A 23847-nucleotide genomic window follows, 5' to 3' on the forward strand; every position below is an offset into this window, starting at 1 on the left:
CAAATAATAGATAAATGATTGTCATCATCTCATCTCACCCTCTTATGCTGTTTTTATAGAAATGGGAGAATAACAAAGATAGACTTAAAATTTAACAAAAATTAAAATTATGTTCTTGGCCTTTTTTGTGTGTGTACTAGCGTAGTGTAAGGATTTTCAGTTGATTGTTGGAGACATTTGGTCTCATAGGCAGAGGTGAAAGTAACTATAATTGAGTTGCTTTTATGGTACTTGTACTTTTTTGAGTATATTTCTAAATCAGTCATTTTACTTGTACTGAAGTATGTTTCTACACCCAACTGTTAATGAGTAAATTAATATTTACTAAGTTTTATAGTTCATAAATGTATCTATGCTTAGAGCCTGATAAATTCATTTATTTTGAATTTCATTCATTTGTGTTACTTTATTAAAAAAAAATAATAATAAAAAAAGAATTGTACATTTTGACAAACCTTTTATTTTATACAGACGCCTTTGTGGAAAATAAATTAAGTTCCAATTGTGCAAGATTTGGTCTCGTTCTTTTTAAGTTTATATGAGATGTTTACTGTAAGGGAATCATGGCAAGATGTATTACCAAAAATAAACATGGTGGTGTGAAAGTAATTAGTAACTTTTTCTTTGAGTACTATTTAATTGAGCTACTCTTTACTTGTACTTGAGTATTTTATGTAGGATTTACTTGTACCTGAGTACAATTTCAATCAAGTAACAGTACTTCTACTTGAGTAGAATATATCAGTATCAGTACACAGTGTTGGGAAGTTACTCTAAACTTGTTTTATATTTATATTACTAGCTACTGGAATAAAAATGTGATATATTTGAATTACAATATTACTGTTTTTTTAAATGTAACTGAGTTACTTTGAGTTCCTTTTGTTTCCAGAACACTAATTATATCACACTGATAGTGTTTGAATAACATCGGTCTAAGTTTTGTTTCAAATACTTCTGCTGTTTCAGGAGCAAAAAGCTCTTTTTTGTTCCCCATAAGTTATATTTTACTATAATAATCATCTTTTTTCCCTCAAATAATTGCAAACAGTGAAAAAACAAAACAAATATGCACTTAAATAAAATATGCATGTAACTTGAGTTACTTTAATTGTAACTAATAATATATTACCACTTTTCACTTTTGTAATGAGTTACACTACTGAGTTACTTCAAAAAGGAATATATTACTGTAATATATTACAAAAATAACTAGTTACTCCCAACACTGTCAGTACACCTCTGCTAATAGGATTGATTAAACTTATCAGATGACTTTAATAAACCTGGACAGAACTCCTCTCAATGAATTATGAACAACAGATAAATAGAATAACAGTCACAGTTCATTCATCATCATGTCAGTGGCTCATAATAAATAAAGAGGTGGGTGGGGTGTGATGGACAAACCCAGCAGAGGGGGCTCTACTACCACAGCAGAACGATCTGAGGAAGTTTTCCTTCTCGTGTACAGATTAATAATTATTTTAATGACATTTAAAAGAATGTTTCCCTTGTTTGTGCTTCTGTTTACAACAAGGAGACATTTGTAGACGTGTATATGTGCGTATAAAGGCTGAAAACATTACACAAAATGTATTTTTGTTCTTTTCTTTTTATCAAATGTCTAATCATAAGATGTTTGATATAAAATATTTACATTTTACATTTAGAAAAACAACTGATCTGAGCAAAACAGGAAAAAAAAACTCTTTTGTGTGTTATTGTTCTCTGGTGTGTGGTTTTTTTTTAAGCCATTTATTGTTGATTTTCCTCTCATTTGGTGTTTTTGTGTTTTCTTGTTGTTGTTTTTTTATTTATTTATTATTTTTGAGTATTTCTGGAGTCGTCTTGTGTATTTTTGTGACATGTTCTATGTTTTTATTTTGTTTTGTTTGTTTGCTTGTTTGTTATTTGTGAATATGTGATGTGTTTTGTTGTTGTTCTCTTCTGTATTTCTGGGCCCACAAATTAGACCGAGGGGCACATTTGGTCCCTTGGCGGCCAGCAGCCCATGTCAGATATAGAGTACGTATGAAAACCACAGCATCATGATAGAATGTAGTGTGTGTGTGTGTGTGTGTGTGTGTGTGTGTGTGTGTGTGTGTGTGTGTGTGTCTGTGTGTGTGTGTGTGTGTGTGTGTGTGTGTGTGTGTGTCTGTGTGTGTGTGTCTGTGTGTGTGCGTGTGCGTGTGCGTGTGCGTGTGTGTGTGTGTGTGTGTGTGTGTGTTCTTAAATAAACTACATTTAAAAAGGCTTAGGGCTAGAAAAGGTTTTTACTTCTTTTTGGACATTAAACACATTGTCATATGTCATATTCACATTAACTCTTTTCAACTGTTTTATATATTTTGACGATATTGTGCATTAAAATATGACCAAGGCCTGTGAGCCAAAAATTGGCCTTCCAGATCATCCAGTGTGGAAATATTGGTAAAAGTAAAATAATTACAGAGAAATTATAAACAATTTGCTGAATCACTCTATAGCTGATTTCCTGGTATCCATGACTATGTGCTTTACACAAATGTCAAGTAATTTGCTGACGACGTGCTGACGTGGTGACGTATCGATCATTTCCTGTTTACACTCTACCGCTGTTTGCAGCGCTCTACTACTGTGTTCTGCTAACTCTAATCAAACTTGTTGTCATTGATATTTTAGCCTTGAAAACACTTGTTTTAATTTTTTACCGTACAGTTAAACGTACGAAGGTTAAGTAAAAAGCAATCTCGCCTCTTATAGGCAGTACAATCTCCTTTAAACTTCCTTTTGTCCTTAGCTTAGCTTAGCTTAAATTTAGCACCTATGGCTTCTCTCTCCTCCCCTCCGCTCTCCTGCCCGGTGTGTCAGATGTTTAGTTACTCCTCGTCCTCCTTTAGGGACAATGGTAGTTGCATAAAGTGTAGCGTACTGTTAGATATGGAGGCGAGGATCAACAATCTGGAGAAGCGGTTCCGCACCCCTGATACCAAAACCGAAGCTAGCAAGCAGGACCTAGCCGGTGCGGACCGTGCTAGCTCTAGCTTAGCCTCCCCCCCGGCCAGCAATGAGTGGGTTACTGTCCGTGGTAAGCATAGTCGAAGGTCAAAAAGCCGCTCGGGACACCACCATGTTCACGTCTCAAACAGGTTCTCCCCCCTCCGTGAGGACAACACACTCACCGGGGAACAAACTCTGATAATTGGCGACTCCATAGTGAGAAACGTGAAGCTAGCGAAGTCAGCGGGCATTGTGAGGTGCATCCCAGGGGCCAGAGCGGGCGACATAGAATCAAATCTAAAGTTGCTGGCAAAGAGTAATCGTAAGTTTGATAGGATAGTCCTCCATGTCGGCACTAATGACTCCCGACGTCCGCCAGTCGGAAGCAACCAAAGTGAACATTGAATCAGTTTGTGCTTATGCTAAAACAATGTCGGACTCCGTAATTTTCTCTGGTCCCTTACCAAATCTGACCAGTGATGACATGTATAGCCGCATGTCATCATTTAACCGCTGGCTATCGAGGTGGTGCCCAGAAAACGAGGTGGGCTTCATTGATAATTGGAGATCCTTCTGGGGAAACCGAACCTGATAGGAAGAGATGGAATCCACCCTACTTTGGAGGGAGCATCTCTACTATCAGAAAACATGGCACATTTATGACATCTCATGAATGAGACCATGTTACAGAGGGGGAGTCCTCCACGCCCCTCTGCGCTTGCCTTAGGACAGTTTCCCTCCCATTGCTATCAGGATAGCTGTGTTCATCGCCATGACAACTGTTGTGATGGTGATGAATATTATTTTATGGAGACGGTGTCAGTCCCCCGACCCATATTTCACAATGATTTTAACATAAAATCAAATAAAAGAGCTATCAATTATAAAAATCTGAAAAAATTAAAATCTCAAATCTAGAAACACCAAAACATAAAACCATTAGATGTGCTCTATTAAATATTAGATCACTGAGATCCAAATCTCTACTAGTAAATGACCTTATCTCAGAAAATAACTTTGATTTATTCTGTTTAACTGAAACATGGCTGTATCAAGATGAATATGTTAGTTTAAATGAAGCCACTCCTCCCAGTCATTTAAATACTCATATGCCACGAGACATAGGCCGTGGAGGTGGTGTAGCAGCTATTTATCATTCCTCTCTCCTAATCTATCCTAAACCAAAGGCCAGTTACACTTCCTTTGAAAGCCTGGTTCTAAATTTATCTCATATCGAATCAAAAACCTGCCAGCCAGTCTTATTTGCGATCATTTACCGTCCTCCAGGCCCTTATTCTGAATTTCTATCAGAATTCTCTGAGTTTATATCAAACTTAGTCCTCAGTTCTGATAAAATACTGATAGTAGGAGATTTTAATATCCATGTGGACAAAGATAGTGATAGCCTGAGCTCAGCCTTTATGTCCCTAATAGACTCAGTTGGCTTTTTTCAAACTATTAATGAAGCTACTCATCGTTTAAATCATACTCTTGATCTTGTTCTAACATATGGCCTTGATATTAATGAACTAAAAGTCTACCCTGAAAATCCTCTGCTATCAGATCACTTTTTAATATCTTTTAACATTATCCTAGAGGATCTCGCACTGTGCAATAAAATAGTTACAAGTAGAAATCTATCCAACAGTGCTGTGGCTAAATTTAAAGAGGCCATTCCTGCTGCCTTAAACTCAGTGCACCATCCAATAAATAAACTATGATATTAATTATAACCCCTCTCAACTGGATCTGCTTGTCGATAGCTCTGCTAGTCTACTAAAATCCACCTTGGACTCAATTGCCCATTGAGGGAAAAAACTATTAAACGTCAGAGGAAAGCTCCGTGGTTTAGCTCTGAAACTCACACACTCAAACAGACAACCCGTAAATTAGAGAGAATGTGGCGCTCCAATAAAACAGAGGAGTCACGAATACTTTGGCAAGAAAGCCATAGTACATACATGACAGCCTTACGACATAGTCGATCTACATACTACTGCTCACTAATTGAAGAAAATAAAAATAATCCGAGGTACCTTTTCAGCACTGTAGCCAGGCTAACACAAAGTCAGAGCTCTATTGAGCCCATGATTCCTCTAGCCCTCAGCTGTGAGGACTTTATGACATTTTTTAACGATAAAATTCACAAGATTAGAGATAAAATTAGCCACTCCCTGCCTTCACCTGGGCCTGCTGTACCATTAAATGTAAATAGGCCTAACCTAAACTGTTTCACACATATAGGACTTCAGGAACTTAACTCTATTATTTCATCCTCCAAACCATCGACCTGCCTTTCAGATCCGATCCCAACTAAGCTGTTTAAAGAAGTTGTTCCCCCTAGTCTGCCCATCTTTGTTGGAGACAATAAATATATCCCTATCAATAGGCTACGTGCCACAGTCCTTTAAAGTAGCTGTAATCAAACCCCTTCTCAAAAAACCTACTCTTGATTCCAGCACTTTAGCAAACTACAGGCCTATATCTAATCTTCCTTTTATTTCAAAGATTCTTGAGAAAGTTGTGGCAGCTCAGCTCTGTGAATTTCTTCAAAACAACAGCCTGTTCGAGGACTTCCAGTCAGGCTTTAGAGCTCAACACAGCACAGAGACTGCTTTAGTTAAAGTAACTAATGATCTACTCTGGGCTTCAGATGAAGGACGACTCTCAGTGCTGGTTTTATTAGATCTTAGTGCAGCTTTTGACACTATAGATCACTATATTCTACTAGAGAGATTAGAGAAATTACTTGGAATCACAGGGACTGCCCTAAACTGGTTTAAGTCCTACCTATCTGATAGGTACCAGTTTGTACACGTGAATAATAAGTCTTCTGTGTACACTAAGTAAGCTACGGGGTTCCTCAGGGCTCTGTGCTAGGTCCAATCCTCTTCTGTATCTATATGATCCCCCTTGGTAATGTTATGAGAAATACTCTGTTAACTTCCACTGCTATGCTGATGATACCCAACTGTATGTATCAATGAAGTCAGGTGAGACAAATCAGCTATCTAAACTTGAGGCCTGTCTAAAGGACATTAGGGCCTGGATGGACCAAAATTTTCTTCTTCTCAACTCAGACAAGACTGAGCTCATTGTACTGGGCCCGCGACACCTTAGAGAAACCTATGCTAGCCTAACTGCCCTAGATGGCATTACTCTGGCACAAAGCACAACTGTTAGAAACCTTGGGGTTCTATTTGATCAGGACTTATCCTTCAACTCTCACATAAAACAAACTTCAAGAACTGCCTTCTTTCATCTCCGTAACATTGCTAAAATCAGATCTATCCTGTCTCAGGGCGACGCCGAAAAACTAGTCCATGCTTTTGTTACCTCTAGACTGGATTATTGTAATTCTCTTTTAGCAGGCTGCCCGAGCAAGTCGCTTAAGACACTTCAGCTGGTTCAAAATGCTGCAGCACGTGTACTGACTAAAACTAGGAGAAGAGATCACATTACTCCTGTATTAGCCTCTCTGCATTGGCTTCCCATAAAATATAGAATAGAATTCAAGATTCTTCTTCTCACTTATAAAGCCCTAAATGGACAGGCACCAGTCTATCTCAAGGAGCTTGTAGTGCCATACAATCCCCCCAGAACACTACGCTCCCAAAATGCTGGACTACTCGTTGTTCCATTCATCTCTAAAAGTAGTATAGGAGGAAGAGCTTTCAGTTATCAGGCCCCACTTCTCTGGAACCATCTACCAACCACGGTTCGGGGGGCAGACACCCTCTCTACCTTTAAGGTTAGGCTCAAAACATTCCTCTTTGATAAAGCTTTTAGTTAGGAACCAGCTCATAGCTCATAATTAAGATGCAATAGGCATAGACTGCCGGGGGGGGGGGTCTGGCATGCTCGGTTGGAGAGAGGTTGGAGAGGGCGTTAAGAGAGAGGTCATTTAGGTTAGAGAGGGACCGGAGAGGGTCCCATTCCTCTTTCAAACACTCCCTCTATGTCTGCTTACTCCCTTGTGTGTTTGCTCCTGTACTCCTTCTGGCTTTTGTCTTGCAGGTCCGTGGGATCCTCAGTGTGGAGTTACAGAGACTCAGCGGCTCTGTCTCCACCCTTTCTCTGCACACACCCAACACAGCATAACGTGGATGGCTGTTCATCATAGGAATGGGATCCACACAAGGTTCCTGCTGCTTAACAGAAGGTTTTCCTTGCCGCCATGATGAATTCATGTTGGGTGTGGGATACATATGTATGTGTATATACGTATATATGCATATGTGTGTATCCATAAAATGAAGAGTCCGTCCTTAAGACTGCTCTACTGTAAAGTGCCTTGAGATACCATTGGTTATGATTTGGCGCTATACAAATAAAGATTGATTGATTGATTGATTGATTGAATTTATATTGAGTTGTTTACATTTAGAGATGTTCCATGTTAGCTTCTCAATATTGTCCAACCCCTAACTTTCCCAATATTAACCGATAGCCTGCTACAGAGATACGGTATACATCGACTGACCCTTCTCAACCTAATTTTAGGTCACATTATAAATATCTCCTCCACGGAATTAACATGTTAAGCCTACTTTTAATGTGATGAACCACTTTATATATTCAATATAAAACTCTATCGGTGCAAATATGGAAAAGTATTTCAACTTCATTAATGGAAATAGAGCCATGTTTATTTATAACGTGTGACAACATCACTGATCAGTTTTTAAATACCGGTGGAAAAGCCGATACAGATGTCAACCCATATTAGATTGAAGTTGAGAAAGAGAGAGAGTTCTTTATTGTTGTTTGTAAAGTCTTTTCAACTTTACAGCATCTAAATGTTAAATCTATATCTAAATGCTAAATGTAAATCTAAATCTACATGCTATATTTAAATGTTACATTTGAATATAAATGTAAAATTTAAATGCTAAAAAATATCTAAATATTAAATCTAAATGTTAAATGTGAAATATTAAATCTATATGCTAAATCTGAATGCTTAATTTAAATGTTAAATCTAAATGCTAAAAAGTAAATCTAAATATTAAATCTAATTATTAAATGTTAAATCTAAATGTTAAATCTAAGTGTTATATCTAAATCTAAATGTTGAGTATAAATGTAAATGTTAAATATGAAATCCAAATCCAAATGTTAGATCTAAATATAAATGTTAAATATAAATCTAAATGCTAAATCTACATGTTAAATCTAAATGCTAAATCTAAATGTTAAATCTAAATGGAAATCCAAATCCTAAATCTAAATGTTAATTCTAAATCTAAATGCAAATTCTAAATGTTAAATATAAATGTTAATTGTAAATGTTAAATGACATGACATTTTTTTTTTACAAGTAAAGTAGATAAATCTGGTCAAAATTAACATTAAAAAATTCAAATAACTTTTTTCAATGTGGTTTGTTGCTAAATGTTGTGAAAAGTTGCAGTTTATTTTAGCATGTAAAACTTTACAATCGAAGCCTGATATACACAACAAAATTGGTACCGGAAGCTCAATAGGCTCTGCCTTTTTGTTTGTATGTTTTCTTTGATAAACCAACAGGATTTTCTGATCTGGCCCTTTAAGAATGAACTTGACCACATGTGAGGCCTGATCTACAGGTAGTTTGACGCTCCATCATTGCGTGTTGTTGAGGGTGTGACCTGCTTTATGCTGGGAGGGGCTCCAAAGGCCTGTGGTGCTGTTATGGTGATATGAAGGGCAGATTGATGCACTGGGTAATTGGGTCATGTTAAGGAACTTGCCATGTTTGCGTGTACGTGACGGCAGCTGCAATGTCACAGGCAGATGTGAGAATGCTCAGATTTAACCTGTAAGTGTGAAAAACTGATCAGGAGGGGCTCACCCACATCTGGACCACCACTGGAGTATGCCTTTGTCTGCTCCTATAGCTCCTCCTACCTGTGCCTTCCTTATAAGCCTGCGTATCACAGCAGACCAGCGGGGTTTGCTTATACTTCCACCCGAGGGGACACAACCGTCAGCCCGGGAAAGACCAACTAGTCACCTCCATCACCGCTGGTCTCTGCAAACCGCCCTGAGAAACACACACATGGCTCCCTTTGAGAAATCCATGGAGATGATGCCCTTCAAGCAGAGGAAGTGCCTGGGTAAAAAACCACTTCTTCACTTGTGTTATGACTTTACAGTTCAACCATTCTCTGCGTTTGTTGTACTCATGTGTTCGGCTTCTCTTTAGAAACAAGAAAAGATGAAGTCTGCAACATTCGGTCTAAATTTCCCAACAAGTTGCCAGTAAGTTGGCTTTAATGTGTGAATTTGACAGGTTTTTGATTGTCCCTTAAACTCCGGTCTGTTTTGTTCTCAGGTGATTGTTGAACGTTACATCCGTGAGAAAACTCTTCCCCTGTTAGACAAAACAAAGTTCCTGGTTCCCTTTGAGTTCACGTTTGGCCAGTTCCTCTGTCTGCTCCGGTAAACATTGGATTTTTGTCATATCTCTCAAACTTTGTGTAAAAAATAACAGATATTCTCTTCATGCTGCGTCTTCATCCGTCTGTACCTCCAGAAATAAGATTGACCTGGACTCCACCCAGGCCCTATTCCTCCTGGTTGCAGAGAGGAGCATGTCCTGCATGTCCTCCAGCATGGGGGAGGTCTACAGCCGCTACAGAGACACTGACGGCTTCCTCTACATCACCTACGCCTCGCAGGAGATGTTCGGAGCGCCTCAACCAGCCGTCAGACCTCCGCCCTGAGCCTGAGCCCATCGACACAGTGAGACGCTACAAACAGTGGAGACGCCACGCCACCAAACAGGCAGGCTGGAGGACACATGGACAATCTGAGACATTGTTCCTGAAGGTTTGAAGCTCCAAGCTGCACATGTGCCTACCTCAACCAATCAGAATCAGAAAGACTTTGCTTGTTTCAACGAAACTAGACTACTGCTTGTCAGTAAGAGAGAACATAATGCATTTATAAAAAGGTTCATAAATAAATGAATAAGTCATTAATAAACAGATGAAGTGCAGGTATCACTAAAGTAATCTGTGACTTAGTCTGTGTTTAAAGCCCTGGTGGCTCGAGGGAAAAACTGTTTCTGAATCTAGAGGTATGTCTTCTGATTGACCGGTACTGCCTTCCTGAACCGTTCTGGACTTGTGGACATAGAGAATGATGACTCAGCATTCCGATTGCGTTCTTTGTGCTGGCTCTTTACTGGGCCAAAACAAATGGGCGTGTAGAAACAGGGTGTACAAGGCTCACTAAGGCAGACTTAAGGTCAAGCTGGTTGAAAGCCTGGATGTACAAATGTAGAGCTCGGTACTTACTGTAAGTAAGGGATGTGTAAAGCACTTAACTACCCATAAGAAAAAGGGTGTGTCATTTCTTTGTCCATGATTTTTAAAGCAACCGAACTCGAATGCCCCTCCAAGCACACACTCCTCCTCCTCCTCCTCTTCGTTCCTTCAGCACAATCTGCCTGAATCACCCCAGGAATCACTGAGGTGCTCATGGATGGTGTTTAAGCTGTTCTGTTGTGATCTGTATCCACCATTCACAAGAATAAAAGCTGAATCCTTTCACTGTTTGACTGTGTGTTCATTACTGGTAGAAGGAGCACAAGGTTCACATTATGGAATGTTGGTTACAGTTTAACTGGAATGTGAGATCAACTGAGTGTAGGATATCGTCACACCTTAGAGCTAATGTGTCAAACTATTTTTAGTTCAGGGGCCAAATAAGGAGCAGTTCATCCTAAAAGATTTCAGATTTTAGGTGGGAAAATAAGTAATTTAATCATTATAGTGCACTAGTTTGCCCTTCCACGTATGAATAAATGATCAAATATGTACGGCACTGGTAATATTCAAGCAATAAGTGACAGTAACCTTTCCCTGTATGATCTTCACTTTCAATCTATTTGATTTTGCGGCCAATTTTTATGTAATTTGGGGAAATTATGTGAAATAATTTGAAGAAAATTGCAGGGTTTTTTTTTTTTAAAAAAATGGAGAGTTATTTTAAAAATTTCATATGAACAATGACTGCCATCATGTGATATAGACACTGAACAAAAGTATGAACACAGCACTTTTGTTTTTGCTCTTATTTTCCATGAGTTGAACTCAAAGATCTAAAACATTTTCTATAAACACAAAATACCTATTTCTCAAATATTTTTCACAAATGTGTCTAAATGTGTGTTAGTGAGCACTTCTCCTTTGCAGAGATAATCCATCCCACCTCACAGGTGTAGCATATCAAGATGCTGATTAGACAGCATGATTATTGCACAGGTGTGCCTCAGGGTGGCCACAATAAAAGGCCACTCTAAAAATGTTCAGTTTTGCTTTATTGGGGGGTCTGGGTGGGAGGGCCAGAAGACCAGTCAGTATCCGGTCTGACCACAGTTTCCTTCATGCAGTGCAACACATCTCCTTGGCATAGAATTGATCAGGTTGTTGAGTGTGCCTACCCAAGGGTGAATTCATATTTTGATTATTTGTTTTAATTATAATATAATTATAAATTATCTATTTTTCCATTTCTGATAGCCTACAGTACCTATAAGTTACTAACCAGCGCTAATTCCTGGAACGGCTGCCGTCTCACTCCGCTGTAAGGCAAGAGGAGGCCACACCCATTCCCAAAAGCACATGGCTGCTCTGCCTCTGTTCCCATAGCGTGTTTTTACGTGTTTCCCAAGATGACAACCATTTACATCAAAAGGCATCTCTCTACACTGCCTTTGGACGTAACCGCGCTATGCTAAATGCTATACGTAAGTTAACAGTGCATTAGTGAATTGATTCCATGTGACCGCTGCTGCTAGTCAGGATGACAGTGCTAGAGATGATAGAGAACCTTTTTTTGAGGAAAAATTACAGCTTTTAAAAGATGGGAGACCAACACCTGTTACCAGACCTTCAGCAAAGGTAAGGTCAAAAAATGTTTCATACTTTTCACAGTGAATGGTACAAAAGGAAGGATTGACTTTGTGGATGCTCCTCACTGAGGCTGTTCTGAGTTGTTGTTGTTGTTGTCTTTTTCTCCGTGTTTCTGTGTTTTCAACACAAACAACGGATGTGCTGTCGTGTCATGAGATATATCTTGTTGGGAGAGTATGGAGGCTATATAAAATAATTGTTTGTTTCTTTAATGGTTATGATGTTGATTTTGTTAGATGGCTAAATACTTGTTCATGTGGATCTTGTTGGGTTTTTTCTTTCTTATTATGAATTTTATATTTTGATAAGGAAATTGCTTCATACAAATAAAGTTGATTTGAATTGAATTCACACTTGCCAGCAGAAACATATTTGGTGGTCTCGATTTGCAACGTGTCTACCCAACCCTAGTGGTCACAGCACGTCATTGACTGGAACACGCTGTCGTAAACGCTGATCCGGAGCATCCCAAACATACTCAATGGGTGACATGTCTGGTGAGTATACTGGCCATTCAAGAACTGGAATGTTTTTAGCTTCCAGGAATTGTGTACAGATCCTTGCAACATGGGGCCGTGCATTATCATGCTGCATTATCATGCTGCATTATCATGCTGAAATTATCATGCTGAAATTATCATGCTGCATTATCATGCTGCATTATCATGCTGAAACATGGGGTGATGGTCGCGGATGAATGGCACAACAATGGGCCTCAGGATCTCATCACGGTATCTCTGTACATTCAAAATGCTATCAATAAAATGCACCTGTGTTTTTTGTCCATAACATATCCCTGCCCATACCATAAGCCCACCGCCACAATGGGCCGCTCCATCCACAAAGTTAACATCAGCAAACCGCTCACCCACACACGCTGTCTGCCATCTGCCCTAAACAGTAAAAACCGGGATTCATCCGTGAAGAGAACACCTCTCCAACGTCCCAGACGCCATCGAATGTGAGCATTTGCCCACTCAAGTCGGTTACAATGACAAACTGCAGTCAGGTCGAGACCCCAATGAGGATGACGAGCATGTAGATGAGCTTCCCTAAGACAGTTTCTGACAGTTTGTGCAGAAATGATTTGGTTATGCAAACCGATTGTTGCAGTAGCTGTTTGGGTGGCTGGTCTCAGATCATGGAGGTGAACATGCTGGATGTGGAGGTCCTGGGCTTGTGTGGTTGCATGTCGTCTGTGGTTGTGAGGCCAGTTGAATGCCAAATTCTCTGAAATGCCTTTGAAGATGGCTTTTATGGTAGAGAAATGAACATTCAATTCTTGGCAACAGCTCTGGGGGACATTCCTGCAGTCAGCATGCTAATTGCACCCTCAGAACTTGTGACATCTGTGGCGTTGTGCTGTGTGATTAAACTGAACATTTTTAGAGTGGCCTTTTATTGTGGCCAGCCTAAGGTACACCTGTGCAATAATCATGCTGTCTAATCAGTATCTTGATATGCGGCACCTGTGAGGTGGGATGGATTATCTCTGCAAAAGAGAAGTGTTCACTAACACACATTTAGACAGAAATCAGATGTGAACAATATTTGAGAGAAATAGGTATTTTGTGTTTATAGAAAATGTTGTAGATCTTTAAATTCAATTTGTGAAAAATAGGAGCAAAATCTATATATAAATATATATATATATACACGTGTGTGTGTGTGATTTATATTGCACTATGTTTCCATTAATATTTCTTTTGGCTACTGGTCCCGAGAAGCAAATTTCCTTTTTATGGAAACATGACAATGACAATAGCATGGAGAAAATGTGAGCACTGCTAATATTGTTGAGTATTACTTTGGAGATATCTACAACTGTAAGTAAGTTGGATGGTCTAAAGGGTCTTATTTCGCTCCCGGGCCTTGAGTTTGACACATGTGGCTTCTTAGAGAAACACTTTAAAACGTCTCGTAAAACTTGCTTATTAGTAATGGTAAATAATATTGTTATAATAGCCATCATTATTAGTTTCTACTTCTATTAGCGCAATACATCCAATAATCTCTCCATGATCATTATTGCACTCACAAAGGTGCTTCATTCCTCACCTGTCTCTGAGATCTGACTCTGACGGCACAAGGGTCAGTGTGTCAGTGGGTCTGTGGGATATTTTTAGCTGTGTGAGAATTGCACCAAAAAACAACCACAAAAACCTAAAAATCAAAAACCACAGTGAATGGTGTTTCAAGAACAGAACAAAAACACGGAAGGAAGACGAGGAAAGAATGGTTGAAGATTGTTGCATCATTAGAGAGGATGACCACAATGACGAAGAGGAAGTCATGTAACCGGCAGATGTACAAAGAGGCGGAGCCACAAACATGGTGCAGGCCTCTCACTTCACACTGAAGTGTCCATTCCTGCAGCTTTGTGTCAGTACATTATCACAGCTGCACAGAAGCAGTTCTGCTGACTCACACCTGTGAGGTTTACAGACACTTTAGCCAATCACAGCATCACACTATAGGTTCATCATTACATAACAGTACAGCAAGGACTAATTATATCCACTGTTTATTAATATGTTTCTAATATTTTTTTAGGAAGCAGAACAGGATCAGCATAAACATGAAAACTCGTACAATGCAGCACATGTTATAGTAGAACCAAAAGCAAGCAAAAAAAAAACAAGACACACGAACAGAACAACAAAGGTAGTATGTAATTACAATGAATTCACACAAAAACAAACAAACCCACCCACCCTCCCTACTCAGGGGTGCACTGCCCAGCAGCAGTCCATGTCAAGACCGTACACATAATAAGCAGCTTATTATGCTTCTAAGAAGATGATCATTGGTCTCCAGACCTCATATTCCTCCAACTTGTCTACTAGAACATAACTGATTGTCTCCAAGTGGAGGGTATCTGTTAGGCTACTTATCCATTGGCTGAAGGATGGAAGTTCTCTTCCCTTCCAACGCTGCAGAATCCATTTTTTTAGCACAGAGAAGAGCGTATGAAAGTAATCAATACTGAGCTTTTGAGAAGTTTTCTGAGGCCCCTGAGACGCCAAGAAGGATCATTCACTGTTAAATATGAAAAGTCACATCTTCATAAGTCCTGATCACCTTGGTGAAGACAGGATTCAAGAGAAGTTGAGGCTGATCGTGTGGAATGTTTCTTATATCATGTGTAAAATTGGTAACACTTGAAGTTTTATACACAAAGCTGACAATACGCTGTCTTTATTATGACATGACACCTGTCATTAGCATGAATAAAGCGTCATGAAGGCTGTCATTGTTACCATAACTCCTAACCCTACCTAAACCCACTAGATCCCTCCAAATAACCCCAAAAATGCCAACATAGCTCCAAAGGTGTCAGGACGACACCTTATTCATGCTAATGACAGATAATGGCAGCATAATGTCAGCCTCATGTATAAAACTTCAAGTAAAGTGTTACTGTAAAATCTGTTGATAATACTTTATATAGTATTCTAAAGTTGAAACCCCAAATTACGCATTGTTAAACTTGTTTTAAGTCAGTATCAAATTTAGTCATGGATGTTACAAAAAACACTTTAAAGAGTAACTTAACCCTCAAATGGTGTAGTGTTGTTAATTGTTTCTTTTTTTTTAAATTTCATCACATTTTATTAAAATTATTTCAATTTGGCTCGTTTTGTTGTAAAAATGTAAGAATGACTGCCCTCTATGGGTTAAAACTCAGCTATTACAGTCAAATTTTGCTTTTACTTTGTTATTGTAATTGCTATGAAAATTCTATAAATATTGTATAATTGAACGCAAAACTGGAGAACAATGTTACAGTTTTATATGTACAGTAAATTATTAAAATATGTTTCATGTCAAGCTTTCCCACATTTTACAATAAAATAAATAAATAAATCTAGTTAGACTGACACAAAAACGGCTCAGATGCCCACACTAAAAATATTAAAACCTGTATTTTCATTGATTAGGAAGCCTAACATGGGAACCAATAGATAGGAAAAAGAAAATTAGATGATAGATATTTTTTGTGCATTTTACAGCTGATTTAGGACCTGTTATCATAAGAGATGCTAACACGAGAGGAAGGTTAACTTTTATTAGGTTATTTCAATCAGACTCACTAACTGTGAGTTATTGTTATTGACATTTAGTAAAAAAATAAAAAATAAATAAAAACGCAATTGTAATTCACTTACTGAGGGAAAAAACAATTGTAATTTAATTGTAATTAGAAAAAAAAATGCTGGTTACAGTAATCAAAATCTAATTGTAAATGAACACGAATAATTAAAAATGTAATTGTAACTGAAAAATGTAATTGAACCCCAACCCTGCTTCAAAGTAGCTCAGCAGCTCTAAGTGGTTCCACCCAGATGTCAATAACTCATCACATGGTAATGTGAAAAGGCAAAGTGAAACAAGGAAGTAGACAAAGGTAAAATGAAGTCTTTAAATGGCCCAGAGGAGGCACCAACAGACACCTGTAATTTACCCTAACCAGGGAAAAGCAGGGCAGGTTTGAACATGTTTAATAGATAAAAACTTGCAATGCATTGACAAGACATTGGAAAAAAAAAAAAAATCTCTCATTTGAGTTCAGGAGCAGAATACGGAGCAGTTTGATCTGAAATGGGCCACAGATTTTATGCAGGAAAACAAGTTACCGGTATTTCAACATGACTGTGCCTTAGTTTGCACTTCTATGTATACATAAATTATAAAATATGTAAGAAACTAACAATATCCAAGCAATAAGTTATATATATCAGTCCCAACAGGGTCTTCGCTTTAAATTTCCTAGATTTTGTGACCAATTTCTATTTATCTAAGGGAAATATTATGTCATAATTTGAGAAAAATTGAAGGATTTTGTAAGAACATTGAGTTATTTTAACCGTTTAACATAAAAATAACTGCAAACATGACATAAGCACCGGGAAAATGTGAGCCCTTGCAAATATTGTATAGTTTCATTTACACAATGATTCATGTTTTCTCCATAATTTTTGCTTTCTCCTGCGAGCTGAATTGGATGCTCCAATGGACCAGATTGGGCCCCGGGCCTTGAGTTTGTCACATGTGCTATAGAGATTACTTAAAAAATAGTTTAAAAGCTAAAAATTATTGTTTTCCAAGACGTGAGGCCTCTCACAATGTGCCAACGCTGATTTTGAATAGGCCGTTATTCTAAACTTAAGTGGTAGAACCAAAAACAGCACAACCATTCATATTGTGACTTCGCTGGGGCTAAAGGTGAAAAAATGAAAAGTGCAGTACAGTCGGAATTCTTTGAGGTTAGAGGAGGGTCATCATGAACTTCTGCTGAACATGTGACCCTCTTAGTGTCCCCTGATCTAAATCCCATGAGAACGTTTGAGGATGGTTGTGAAAAGGAAGTTTACTAAAACTGACGTTAGTTCATGTCATAGGCTGACCTTAGTGATGCAATCACATGGAGCAGCATTCCCACTACATTCCTGGAAAAAAAAACTCACATTAGAAATGCCTACACCAGGAGTGTCCAACTCATTTTAGTTCAGGGGCCAAACTATAAAGTAGTTTGATCTTAAGTGGGCCACAGAATTTAGGTGGGAAAATGAGCAAATTCAACAATGTCTCCAAGTTTGCACTTTGACGTATGATTGATACATAAAGTATGTAAAGCGCCAACAATATCCAAGCAATAAGTGACAGGTATCAGTCTCTGCAGGATTTTTTCTTATGTCATTGATTTTGTGACTAATTTTCATTACCATAATTTAAGGACAATTGAGTTCTTTTAAACAATGAGATTTAAAATGACTGTCATGTGATAAAAGCATGGGAATATTGCCATCATTCAAATATTGTGGAGTTTCATTACATTAGTGTATTTAGAAGGCCTGAGATATCTACAACTGAATTATTTAGTAATTTAGACAATAATGTTTTTTTCCTGTCTTTTACTTTATCCTGTGGGCCGAATTGGTTGGTATTAAGGGCCGGATTTGGCCCCCGGGCCTTGAGTTTGACACGTGTGGCCTAAAGGAATGTTTGCAGGGATCAACAAGGAAGGTTCTCCCCTTCTTTTTAATTCTGTTTTTGTCTTTTAAAAAGAAAAAAAAGCCTATTTGAGTTTTTTTAATAAACTTCCTGTTCTGTTTCATCAACTGCTGCCTCCAAGATCAACTTCATATTTGTCATTTTCCTGCTCGTCTAAAGCGGAATATTAAACCCAGGAGGGAATTCATTTCCTGTAAAGCTCTGTTTCTAATATCTTTGGCCTGCAGAGGGCAGCAGGAATCATTGAGTGCATATTAAAATGAGTCATGGTGACCTTTGGGTGAACATCCTCTTCCTCATGAGTTTTTCTACTAATACCTCTGAAATTAGGCAAAGAATCCCTGAGTCGTTTCAGATAAAGCCCTCAGGCTCCTTAAGGCTTTAAGTGTTTTAATGAATAGAAACACACATGGGAACATGTTCAATGATACAATATTTCTTCTTTTTATTTATCTGGCAAAATAATAAAAAGGGAAGCATTTGGAAAGAGCCAACAGTCAGGAAATACAAAAATATAGATAAAGTAGTTCTAACAGTTGTTTTGATTCATTTCCTCCTGCTCTCTTTAAATGAAAAAAAAACTATCTTTGGATCAACATATAATAATAATAATAATATGAACAGTGTAATTATAAGACATCTTTTACACAGGATGCTTCAATCCATGTTCAGCCCATCTTGATGCTCCCCCCCAATTTTATATTCATCTAAAGGTTTTCTCCCAAATACAAACTACAGACCCACAAACCCTGCAGTGTCTCTCTGGTGGTTTTCACAGATACAGGACCAGGTCCTCCATGGTCCTCTATGTCTCACAGCTTGGTGGAGGATGATGCCGTTCTAGCTTTGGTCTGGAGAGTCCTGGTTCTGATGCAGAGCAATGATGTTCCCGTTGGACTCTTTAAGCCTCTTGCGCTGACATGCGCTTGGATGGGGGCACCAGGTGCTCAGGCAGTGATGGGGGCAGCTCGTGGCCCTCCAGCTTCACTTTGATCAGATGGTTGGCCAGAGCGAACTCCTCATCGTCCAGGAGTCCGTCTTTATCCACGTCTGCCAGCTTCCAGATCTTTCCCAGCACCGTGTTGGGTAGTTTGGACTTCAGCATCTCTTTCTTGGCGGCAGCGCCCGACACTTTACCGTTGATGGGGGACAGGGTGTAGAATATCTCGTCGTATGTGGGCTTGTCACGGCCCACCACCCACTCCAGCTCGTCTATGCCCTCACTGGCCCCCTCGCCGTAGCCGTGGCCGAAGGGGCCGCTCATTGTTCCCTCAAAAGCTCCACCTTTCACCGACTGGCTGGGCACGCTGGCCTCCTCCTGCCGTACCATGGCCATGAGGCGGGCGATGTCGTTGGCCAGCATGTCCTCCACCGCCTCCAGCAGTTTGGGCTTCAGCGCAGCAAACTTGGTGAAGTCCTGACCGTTAAGCAGCTCCTGCCGGGTTGGGGAGGGGGTGGGGGGAAGAAAACAGGAATTTGAGATAGAAATAGATCAGTCTTCAATGGCTGCCTATGGGAGACGTGTACAAGGACCAGGATTTCCTGACGAACCAGGAAAAATAAATTTCTTCCCCGTCCTGGCCCTTCCTGGAGGGCAGGAGCAGGAAAAGAAGAGCAAAGATGTAAAGAGTCAAGATCTGAGGGGGACTCCACTCTGAATGGGTTGTGATAAAAATAGAGCCGTTTAATCCCATCTGTGACATCACAATAGGGATGAGAACTGATATTCAGTACCTGTGAATCCGTTTCAGTACTCAAAGGTACCATTTTTCATTACTTTTGTGTGGTAATATTTTTATTTATTTTTTTCAAAATGGTACAATTTGCCAAATTTATTTATCATATTTAAAATAATAATAATAATAATAATAATAATAATAAACAACTAACAAATATATAAAACAAACTGTATTTTAGTAACATTTGTTTCACAAATGTCGTCATCATGAGTACAACTACCTACAGTATCTATAATGCACAAATTAAAAACCAGCTCTATGTGACAGAGATACTATTACTAGTGCCAGATCTTAGTTGGTTCTAATCCTGTTTATCCTGAAGGTGCGTTCACACCAAACATGACTGAAGTGACTTTAGCATCTAGATTACATTCAAAATCCATGTAAATGAGGGGAGAGAAGGCTGCACTGAGAGGACATTCCGAGTGAACTCATTCTTTAGTAACTCCATAAATTGATCATTTAAACCGTGAGTACAAGCGGATCAGTCTATGATAAGTGCTGTAAACGTACGGCTGTAGAAGAAATAATCAGCCCACCCAGCGCTGCCACCGGCTCCACAGACACATGCTATTCCCTGGTCATCACGTCACTGGAGGGACCAAAAAGCGAGACAATGTTCAAGCGACCGTAGTAGTTTCACTGTTTAGTTTGCTTTGCCTGTGCAGCAACGAGGTGAAGTTAGAGTATGATTAATGAGCGGAGCAAGGCCTTCCCTTACACTTTCTCTATAATAGCGGACGTTTCTGTTCATTTCAGCAGGTTGTTGGAAACAGGAGTGTGTGCGCTCCTATTCAGACGTAGCTCTGAAGCCATCAGCAGCATGTTCTCTAACTGTCCTGTAGTCGTACAGCAGCTGTTCCTGAGTGAAGCTACATTTACACCTGTCATGGTTCTGTGTGGAGCGTAGGGGTTCAGCAGGTGCTCAGTCTGCAGCGCAATGTTGTGTTCAGGTACTGCACAAGAAATCGCCTACTCTTCCACTCCCTCACAGTCACATGGATGCGTTTAGGCATTGTTTGATTTTACATGAATCGGTGCCAGGTAGTACCAAAGGTATTTGTTCCATACCTAAAAAAATACAGGATTCATTACCCATCCCTACATCTCACTCTATCACAGATGTAGCATCCATGTGTCTGAGCATGTTTTCCCTCGTACCTGCATCTTGGCCAGGTTGGGAAAGTCTCCAGGTGAGATCTGATGTTCCTTCTCAATCCTGGTGTAGATCTCTCCCAGGTTTGCGATCAACTCCTTCTTCTTGGCTTCCTTTCCAAACATACTGGGCATCTCCTTCTTCAGGGAGCTGATGATGTACGCTTGCACCTGAACACACAAACGTTCATCCTTTCACTTCAGCACTTCACAGCTTTTAGAGAACAATGCATGTCAAAGTAACTGATGGGTAATTTTCCACATCCACATAGCCAAGGGAGCATTAGCCTAGCTTAATGTTTTTCTCATTACAAGCCTTTAGTTTGAATCTGAACTGATCTTTGAGACCATAAATGCAGTTTTATTAGCATTACTTTGGGACCAAGCACGAGGCATTTTATGGAGGATTAGACAGAACAGCACGAACCAAATAAAATAGATACTATTAAAGGACTCTAAATAAGGCGTGTTTTAAGAGCTGTTCCTCAGAACACTTAAAGAAAGTTTGTAACGAGTCCCCCCTCCCTGGTGATTTGAGGTTGTTGTGGACATTTATGGTCCTCAGACAGTGAATTAATCTTCTTTTGCCTTCCTTCATTAATACCTCCACCAAGGAGGTTATGTTTTTGCCAGTGTTATTTGATTTATTTATTTGTCTGAGAACAGTCTAATTCAAAAAACAAATAGATTTTCATAAAATGTACAGGCAATATCTAAAATGGGATAAGGAACAAGGAATTACATTTTGGGGATGATCCGAATTGATACAGTGATTCTGGATCAGTTTTTTTTTTTTTTTTTTTAATCTATAAATCCCCATGTTCAGCTCTTTGCACTGGTTATACAACACCTCCGGCTGGTGACATTGCACATTACATGTCATAGGTTCTGTTTTGATCATACAATAGTGCTTTCTAGTTTAATCCTGAATTCCCATCACCTTATAGAGTTGAAAATGGCACAAATGGTTTATGAAACAAATGCCAGGACCAACACCTCCATTAAAGGAAAGAGGGGTTACAACTTTAGACAAAATTTAAATCACATTTTTTGATATATCAATAGTTTTAATTAAAAGCGTGTAATATTGTCAATATAGACCTAAAGCAAAAATAAAATTAGTGGCTAAAAAAAGAAAAGCTAAGAAATGTATGGGGAGGGGGTTAATTTGTCTTGTTTGTTGGCGTTTTGAACGAGCAGCTCCGTCTCAGTGTTATCAACCTGTTTGTCTTTTATTTTTATTTTTCAGTATATACTTCTCTTATTTTGTGTGTTTTTGGTGTCGTTTGGTTGTTTCTTTTGTCGTTTCTCTGTTATTTTTGTGTATCTTGTAGTGATCTTTTGTATTTTTCTCTAATTTAATGTGTCTTTGTTGTTGTTTTGTGTGTTGCTGGTAATAGTATGTATTTTTTTCTCTTAGTGTGTGCGTTTTTGGTGTCATTTTGTGTATTTTGTTGTTGTTTGTATTTATTATTCAGGTTTTTTTTTATTTAGTGTTTTTGTTGTAGTTTTGTGAGTTGCTGGTAATATTTAGTATTATAATTTTTAACTAAAAATAATTATAAAACCCTAATATTTAATTTGTTCCCCCTGTAGTGCCATCGCGTACCCCCATTTGAGAAACACTGCTATAACACCAACAGGTTGAAGGAAATCTTACAGTCATGCATAATTGTCACTTTAATTAGAAACATAATAATATATTTAGACCTAGACTTTGCTTCAACATCTCCCCATTGGCCCAGTGGGACTTCACACCGAGTCATGATTACTGACCTTGGCAAGGCGCGCTCGCTTGATGAGGTCGTTGAGTTTGCGTAGGGATGCGTTTCTGGGTAAGGACTGGATGTCCAAGAACAGGTCCATCTCTTCCGCCTCAAACAACTTCCTGTTGTCCGGCACCAGGAGAGGCTGGGCCCAAAACGACCCGATGTACACACGCACCACCTGGAGTTCAGTTAACACACATTAGTCTCTATTTCCATCAGGTCACACTTCCCTGCACACACACCCACAGTAGAGGAAATAAGTCATACGCAACACATTGCAGATTGAACTTTGTGTAAACACACACAAACCCTTATTCATATTCTAATGAGGCAAATGGGATCTGTGACTTGGGACAAGGACAAAGCCAGGAATGTTCTGTTCTTCACACGCTTTTGAAAAAAACCCTCAGAGATGTAATCTCTGGTGTCAAAGTCAATGAATAATTATCAGCAGGATCCAAAGGTTCCTGCTGGAATCCGTTTATGAATATGGCTCTGCATCAAACATTAACCAGTCACAGATTCATCATGAGACCAGCATGTGTCCAGGGGCCTCATGTACAAAAGGTGCGTACGCTCCAAAACGTGCGTACGTCTTAATCCACGGCAAAATCCTGATGTTCATAAACTGGAATGGGCGTGGAAATGTGCGGTTTTTCACATCAACTCCTGAGGTGGCGTACGTACGTTTTTACATAGTAGATGCTTTAAATTCTAAGGATTTACGAGGCACACTACCCAAATAATAAAATACATTCACACATGAACCTCTGAGCTGCTGTTGACATGTATCATTTGCACAGTTTTTGTGAGATACAGTTTTTAATTTTTTTTAACTGTCTAATGCGAGTCAGACATGTTGTTCACTACCTGTCAGAGCTCTGTGCGCTGATCTACTACAGGTGGTCAGACGTCCTCTAAGTAACACACACTTACATCTGAACACTTTAAAATGCTTTCAGTCCATCATTAGCAGCCACACACACACGCACACACGTACTCCAGACTGATCACTGCGATCGGCGGTGTGTGCACACGTGGGTGTGTTTGTGTTGCAAGGGGATCGTATCGGGCTGAGGAGGGAGGCGGTGGGGTTGGCAATTGACGTACCGGTAAACGGGCTTCACTTTCATGGATCGCTTTAATACCAAAGCGTTTTACACTGAGTCATATTTATCTGTTACACAACCACAGCCTGTTGGATGATTGGGAGACAGAGACACACATTAAGCCTGATGTGCGCGATCAGAACGTCATATTTTGCGATTATTATTATTTATTAGT

General features: G+C 39.2%; 2 protein-coding genes across 2 annotated transcripts in view; one reads left to right on the forward strand and one right to left on the reverse strand.

Moving 5' to 3' along the window:
* The first annotated feature begins 8357 nt into the window (after positions 1-8357).
* On the forward strand, positions 8358-10520 carry map1lc3cl (microtubule-associated protein 1 light chain 3 gamma, like). Its single transcript, XM_028459424.1, has 4 exons — positions 8358-9080; positions 9170-9225; positions 9299-9405; positions 9500-10520. The coding sequence occupies exons 1-4, from the start codon at positions 8840-8842 to the stop codon at positions 9687-9689; spliced, it is 594 nt and encodes a 197-aa protein (XP_028315225.1). The 5' UTR covers positions 8358-8839; the 3' UTR covers positions 9690-10520.
* Positions 10521-18561: 8041 nt separating this feature from the next.
* ehd1a (EH-domain containing 1a) overlaps positions 18562-23847 on the reverse strand; it is a 30354-nt gene continuing 25068 nt past the window's right edge. Inside the window, exons 4-6 of the mRNA XM_028459371.1 lie at positions 22571-22741; positions 20801-20965; positions 18562-19335 (exon numbers count right to left, since the gene is read on the reverse strand). Of these exons, the coding sequence (XP_028315172.1) occupies positions 18802-19335; positions 20801-20965; positions 22571-22741 (870 nt within the window). The 3' untranslated portion in view covers positions 18562-18801. The remainder of the gene's footprint in view (positions 19336-20800; positions 20966-22570; positions 22742-23847) is intronic.

Source organism: Gouania willdenowi, chromosome 10, assembly GCF_900634775.1.
Source record: "Gouania willdenowi chromosome 10, fGouWil2.1, whole genome shotgun sequence".
In the NCBI taxonomy this organism is placed as follows: domain Eukaryota; kingdom Metazoa; phylum Chordata; class Actinopteri; order Blenniiformes; family Gobiesocidae; genus Gouania; species Gouania willdenowi.